The 7,476-nt window shown below is 30.9% G+C and overlaps 1 protein-coding gene across 1 annotated transcript; it reads left to right on the top strand.

Moving 5' to 3' along the window:
• The first annotated feature begins 3,706 nt into the window (after positions 1–3,706).
• LOC141335599 (transcription elongation factor SPT4) lies at positions 3,707–6,904 on the top strand. The gene is made up of 5 exons (XM_073841106.1): positions 3,707–3,888; positions 4,220–4,326; positions 4,639–4,694; positions 5,479–5,532; positions 5,617–6,904. The coding sequence occupies exons 1-5, from the start codon at positions 3,820–3,822 to the stop codon at positions 5,682–5,684; spliced, it is 354 nt and encodes a 117-aa protein (XP_073697207.1). The 5' UTR covers positions 3,707–3,819; the 3' UTR covers positions 5,685–6,904.
• The last annotated feature ends 572 nt before the right edge of the window (positions 6,905–7,476 follow it).

The raw sequence follows: 7,476 nt of genomic DNA, 5'->3' as shown, positions 1-7,476 counted from the left end.
ATGTGGGGAAAGACTAATTTAAAGCAGTTTAACACATTGCTGCAACAAAACAAAATGTGAAAAAATTAAGGGGTATGAATACTTTTGGAAGGCACTGTATATGTGCCATAAAAGCCTACTCAAAGCCTACTATTATGTTTACTGTTCAACCTTGTATATAAAAAGTCAAACTGGCCTCTTTTGTGTTGAGACTGCTGATGGTTTCGCCGTGGGGGACGACAGGTCACCTCCTCTCCAGACTGCATCTTGGTCTTGTTACCGATTGTGAGTCTCTTCATATGGACTAGAAGCTCTGGCTGACCCTGTTTGAAGTAGGGATTGTGGAAGTGGTGCAGGTTGCGGGGTCTATTTTTGAAGGGCACGTCAAAAACCTTCCGGAAGCCGTAGAGGTTGAGCTGGCGGATGAAGCTGGTAAAGTTGGTGGTCTTGAACAGTTTAGCATCTTGTTTGACCGGTGACAACAGTTCGTCCTCAAACCGCTGCTGGTCCACAGTCAAGCTCTCTCCATCTGGGCTCCAGAAGACTGAGTCGTTATGGGGATTGTTTATCAAGCGCCACAACTTAGCCGGGAAGTTATTGTAATTAATGTGAATTTTGAGAAGAGATCTATCAAACTCCACATCCATCATGGTCTATTGCAAAAAAAAAAAAAAAAAAAAATCATTATAGAATTGTTGTTGTTGTTTTCATTTATTCAATCATATCCATTCCATTAGGAAACTAGGAAATTTTGTTTAAAGTCACCCTCTAAAATTGCTTTAGAACAAACTTAGCTTAAAATACTTTTAAAAAATCATGAAATATTTAGGAAAAAAAATCACATAATTAAAAATATTTGTGACCCTGGACCACAAAACCAGTCTTAAGTCGCTGGGGTATATTTGTAGCAATAGCCAAAAATACATAGTATGGGTCAAAATGATTGATTTTTCTTTTATGTCAAAAATCATTAGGAAATTAAGTAAAGATCATGTTCCATGAAGATTTTTTGTAAAATTCCTACTGTAAACCTATCAAAATGTAATTTTTGATTAGTAATATGCATTGCTAAGAACTTAATTTGGACAACTTTAAAGGTGATTTTCTCAGTATTTTGATTTTTTGCACCCTCAGATTCCAGATTTTCAAATAGATGTATCTCGGCCAAATATTGTCCTATCCTAACAAACCATATACATCAATAGAAAGCTTATTTATTGAGCTTTCATATGATGTATATATCTCAGTTTTGTAAAATTTAACCTTATGACTGGTTTTGTGGTCCAGAGTCACATTTGTGTTTTCTATTTGATTCCATTATGAAAGTCTTATTTTCCCCAGTTTGTTTACATTCACTCTCTAAAATTGCTTCAGAACTAATTTTTAATTAAAAAAATGACCTGCAGATAATGGAAACTACATAAACATCACTATAATTCAATACAAACACATAATAACAACATTATCACATCGTTACTTTTTCAAACATGTCGTTAGTTCATAATAGATACGTTTTAGATTGAATAGATCATTAGGAATATTCAGTAAAGATGAAAGTTGTGATCATAATAAAACACAATATACATGTATATCATCAAAAACTATAAATTTTGTTAGTGAAAATCGATTAATTAATGTCTTTACGTGTCTTTATATTTACCATCTCCTTTCAGAACCGTTAGTGGAACCGTTATGCGCGTTCACATATAGAACGCATTTAAACCGCATTGGAATGAGATCACGTGATCTCTAAACTCACGTGAGTAAACAGCGACCTCTATTGGCTGTTGTGATCGGTACGGTTTGTTTACAGACACCTTCTAAAATCGCTTTAGAGCTCATTTTGTATAAAAACTATTTTGAAACATTCTGGAATATTTTGTGAAAACATTATAGACTTAATAGGCTTTGGATTTTTATTCATTCGATCATTTTCATTCCATTTAAGAAGTCTTATTTTCACCAGTTTGTTTACAGTTACCCTCTAAAAATTGCTTTAGAACTAATTTTGTTTAAATATTTAGTCAAAAAATAAATAAAGAAATAAAAATAAAGAAATAAAGAAATTAAGAAAGAAATAAAGAAAGAGAAAAACATTATAGAATTGTTTTTTGTTGTTGTTTTTATTTATTCGATCATATCCATTCCAATACGAAACTCTTATTTTGCATATTTCATTTACAGTTACCCTCTAAAATTGCTTTACAACTAAATTTGCTTAAAAATACTTTTGAAAATCATGGAATATTTAGAAAAAAATAACATTACATTAAAAGTATTTGTGTTTTCTATTCAATTCCATTATGAAACTCTTATTTTGCCCAGTTTGTTTATGATCACCCTCTAAAAATATTTTAGAACAAATTTAGCCTAAAAATACTTTTGAAAAATCATGGACTATTTAACAACAAAAACTTAATTAAAAGGCTTTGTGTTTTCTATTCAATTCCATTGTGAAAGTATTATTTTGACCAGTTTGTTTACAGTCACTCTCTAAATTGCTTTAGAACAAATTTAGTTTAAATATTTAGTCAAAAAATAAAGAAACAAAAAGAAAGAAAGAAACAAAAACATTATAGAATTGTTTTTTGTTGTTGTTTTTTATTTATTCGATCATATCCATTCCATTACGAAACTCTTATTTTGTATATTTCATTTACAGTTACCCTCTCAAATTGCTTTACAACTAATTTTGCTTAAAAATACTTTTGAAAAATCATGGAATATTTAGAAAAAAATAACATTACATAATTAAAAGTATTTGTGTTTTCTATTCAATTCCATTATGAAATTCTTATTTTGCCCAGTTTGTTTATGGTCACCCTCTAAAAATGCTTTAGAACAAATTTTGTTGAAAAAAATATTTTGAACCATCATGGAATATTTAGAAAAAAAAATGGAATTATTAAGCTTTGTGTTTATCATTCATTCTATCATTTCCACTCCATTACAAAACTTTTTTCACCCCTAGTTTATTTACAGTTACCCTCTAAAATTACTTTGGACCAAAAGTTTTTTTTTTAACCATCATGGAATATTTAGAAAAAAACATTATGGAAGTATTAGGTTTTGTGTTTTCTATTTATTCGATCGCTTTCATTCCATTATGAAACTCTTATTTTGCCCAGTTTGTTTACACTTACCCTCTAAATCACTTTGGAACAAATGTGTATTTATTTATTTATGTATTTATTTATTTTAACCAACTTGGAATGTTTAGAAAAAAAACATTATGAAATTATTAGGTTTTGTGTTTTCTATTTATTCGATCACTTTCATTCCATAATGAAACTCTTATTCTGCACAGTTTGTTTACAGTTACCCTCTAAAATTTATTTGGAACAAATGTTTGTGTGTTTTTTAACCATCATGAAATGTTTAGAAAAAAACATTTTGGAATTATTAAACTTTGTGTTTTCCATTCATTCTATTATCTCCATTCCATAAATAAACTCTTATTTTGCCCAGTTTGTTTACAGTCGCCCTCTAAAATTGCTTTGGAACAAATGTATTTATTCATATATTGAACCAATATGGAATATTTTTTCACTCGTTCCATTATTTCCATTATTTTGTAGTCACAAACATACCTACAGGCCAATTATCTTGAATTCTGAAAAACTAACAATATACGTTAATTATATGCCCCAAAATAAAAAATTGATCTTGATATATTTCCTTTCACGGTCGAGTGGCGCATATCAATGACGTCATTAAACGGCGCCGATTGTGGCCAGCGAACGCTAACAACTCGTTGAAAAAAAAAAATCGTTGTTCTGAGGCATCTATTAAGATATTTTTGTTTTATTTTTCCAAGTATATTTCACTAAAGAAACAGAAATGTCTCTGGAGACCGTTCCGAAAGATCTGCGTCATTTGAGAGCGTGTCTGCTGTGCTCTCTTGTCAAGGTAAACTAGGCATTCATCAAAACAGATGCTTTGTTTATTAATTTAATTTATATGTATACACATTTAGACACAGCAGATGAGTATAGCAAGATTACGCTGGTTTAAAACTCTATACATAGACTTTATCTTACTACGATAATGTTTTTTTAAATGAACATGTTTTAAATATACTATGGCGAGCCTATGTGTATTATACTGTGTACATAAAACATTATACTGCTAGATACAGTCATAGATATTACAATTACAACATAGTTTGTTTAACTGTGGAAATGTGTATATTTAGATACTAACTCTAAATATTTTCTTTTGTTTCTTTTTCTGGTTTCAGACTATTGATCAGTTTGAGTATGATGGATGTGACAACTGTGAATCATACCTGCAGATGAAGGGCAATCGAGAGATGGTCTATGAGTGCACAAGCTCTTCTTTTGATGGGTGGGTAATGATATTTCTTACAGATAAACAGATAATTCTCTCCATCATCATTTACTCTCATTGTATGGCTAAAAATAGAGCTATTTGGCAGACGTTTTGTCCATGAAATGACAATAAGTGGTGGATCACCTTTAAAAAAAGCACCATTAGAGTAACCCATGCAATTTAGGAAAGAGAATTAGACTGGTTTGGAAAGTTATGGTGTGTCAAAGATAGTAGGATTTACATTTTTGAGTCAATTATTTGTTTAAAACACACACGTACGTTTGTTGGATTGAATTTGAGCACTAATAGATGATGTCTTCATTATAGTGTTATTGCTATGATGAGCCCAGAGGACAGCTGGGTGGCAAAATGGCAAAGAATCGGTGAGTATTCGAGTGTACTTTGTTCAGAAGCAGTCAGATGGAGTTGCTTTTGCTCATTTCTGTATTTCATTTTGTACTTAATTATATAGCACTTTTACACAATACAGATGACAAAATATGGAAGTCATTTTGTGCCATTTTTAAAGAAATCAATTTATTTTCTAAAAATGAGAATCAGATTATTTCGACTTACAGAATCATATTTTTTACCTAACTGTGGTGGGAATGGGCCTCTTGCTCGAACAGTAAGCCCTGCCCCCTGATTAACATAGGATTTGTATACAAGTTACTTCTGAAAATGAAAACTGAAATAAAAGAGACAATAAAAAGAAAAATAAACTTTACATTTTGATTTGAATTGTGTCACTATTATTGCATGACCATTAATAAAAAGCTTTGTAACAACTGGAAAACATTTTCTTTTTCATATTTACCTTTTCATTTTAAGATTGCCAGCTTTGACTCGAGATTGCATTGAAAATGAAGTCAAATCACCAACTGCATTCTGTTTTCCAATTTGTCAGGGAAAATGCATTGTCACAGTGAAAATGAAATCATTTCGTTTCAAATTTTGGCACAGATTTCGCGTATAGCTTTTTATAACGAAATTGGTAATCTGGTTTTCATTTTCATTTTTAGAAATAAATTGCATAAATAAACAGGAAAATAACAGTGTTAATGTTGCATCAATTATGCAACAACTTTATTTACAGCTATAAAGCAGTTTTGCAGAAGGCAAAAGTGTCATTATTCAGTTCAGTAACAGTGTGGATGTCTTTCTCAGGTAACTTCAAGCCAGGTGTCTATGCGGTTACAGTAACGGGTCGGTTACCTCCAGGTCAGTGTCTGATTTTGGTCTCGTTCAGCAGAATGGCTCTCTAATGACTATTTTCTGAGGTTGATTGTGTGTTTTGTCTCTCAGGTGTGGTGCGAGAGCTGAAGAGCAGAGGCGTCATCTATAGATCCAGAGACACGGCTGTTAAAACATGAAAACATCAGTTTATGCATCACATGTTTGTAAAGTTACGTATATAACCAGCTGTTTTAGTGACTGCTGATCTGTTATTTCATTTAATGTCTTTTTTTTTTTTTACTTACACTTTTTGGGTATTTGGAGTGATAATTGTTTGATAGACGGATAAACGATTGATTTAAATATTCCACGTAAATGATTTAAACATGAATAAACGTTTTATAAACTGCATTTTGTTTCAGATTTATACCTTTTTGTTTTTTAATATGGTCAGTGAGGGTTTCTATAGTTAGTGTTAATTTACTTGAAAAGGTTTTAATCTGAGCAGAAAGTCTTTCATGTACCCTTTAAAAAATGTAAAAGGTTCTTCACAGCGATGCCATAGAAGAACCATTTTTGGTTCCACAAAGAACCATTGAGTCAAAGGTTCTTTTTTTTTTATATATTTAAAAATTTACAAAATTTTATTTTTTTCCAAAGCCTTTTTTTTTTTATTATTATCATAATTTTACTAACAATTTACAGAGTCAAAGGTTCTTTAAAGAACCATCTCTTTCTTAACTTTTTTTTATAATCTGAAGAACCTTCTTTCGCCACAAAATACCTTTTGTGAAACAGAAAGGTTCTTTATGAAACCATTTAAACACCTTTATTTTTAGGAGTGAACTGCAAAAATGCACGTATTTCATGTTTTTTTTTAAGTACAAATATCTAAAAATCCTTAAATTAAGATTTTACTTTAGAGATGCAAAATGAAGATATCAAGTCTTGTTTTCTGAGAAACAAAACTGAGTCAGTTTATGCTTAAAACAACAACAAATATCTGTCCGTGAGGAATGAAAACTTGTTTCCCTTTTGATTTAGATTTTTCTGAGCCCATTTTTATGACCCTGGACCACAAATCCAGTCATAAGGGTCAATTTTTTTAAATTGAGATTTAGTCATAATCTGAAAGTTAAAAAGTATTGATGTATGATTTGTTATGATAAGGCATTTTTTTTGCAGAAGGTAGAGCTATTTGAAAATCTGGAATCTGAGAAAATTGCCTTTAAAGTTGTCCAACTGAAGTTCTTAATGCATATTACTAATCAAAAATTAGGTTTTGATACATTTTCAGTCTAAATTGACAACATATCTTAAACATGATCTATTTAATATCCTAAAGATTTTTGTCATAAAAGAAAAATGTATAATTTTGACCTATACAATGTATTTTTTTATTTTGCTACAAATACATCCGTGCTACTCAAAACAGGTTTTGTGGTCCATTTGTTCTCGTTTTAGTCATAAGCTCACTCATAAACTTTTTCATTTTAAGCAATTTCTCAAACCAAGATTTGTCATTTTGTTTAAGTAAATGTATTTTGATCTAAGAATCACTTGACATTAGTACTGTAAAACAAGACAAAAATACAGAGGAAGAATTTTTTTTAGTAGAAGTTATTTCCATATCCTAGTGTTTGGGAGCAGAGCTGTTCAAGTCGTAAATTGACCTTCATTAAAACAGCAGAAACTGGTCATTTTGAGGTGATACCATGAGAGGGCGCAGTCGCTCTGCAAACTCTTGCTGACTGTCACAAATGCTGCTAGAAATAAAATTGACACCAGCTTGAGAAACAGAAAAGCAGACGTGGAATTAAGAGCTAAGAGTCATTAATAGGGTTTAGCAAGACTCTGATATTATGGCTAATGAACTGAACACCCCATTAACTAATTAATAACTCATTTAATCTGTTTATTCAACAGCCATGATGCAATAAACAGTGCATTGTGTTGGTTAGGAAAAGTGTGCTGTTACTTTTATATATT

The sequence above is a fragment of the Garra rufa genome, chromosome 5 (genome assembly GCF_049309525.1).
Source record: "Garra rufa chromosome 5, GarRuf1.0, whole genome shotgun sequence".
Taxonomy (NCBI): Eukaryota; Metazoa; Chordata; class Actinopteri; order Cypriniformes; family Cyprinidae; genus Garra; species Garra rufa.
This window is presented reverse-complemented; position numbering and strand designations above follow the sequence as displayed.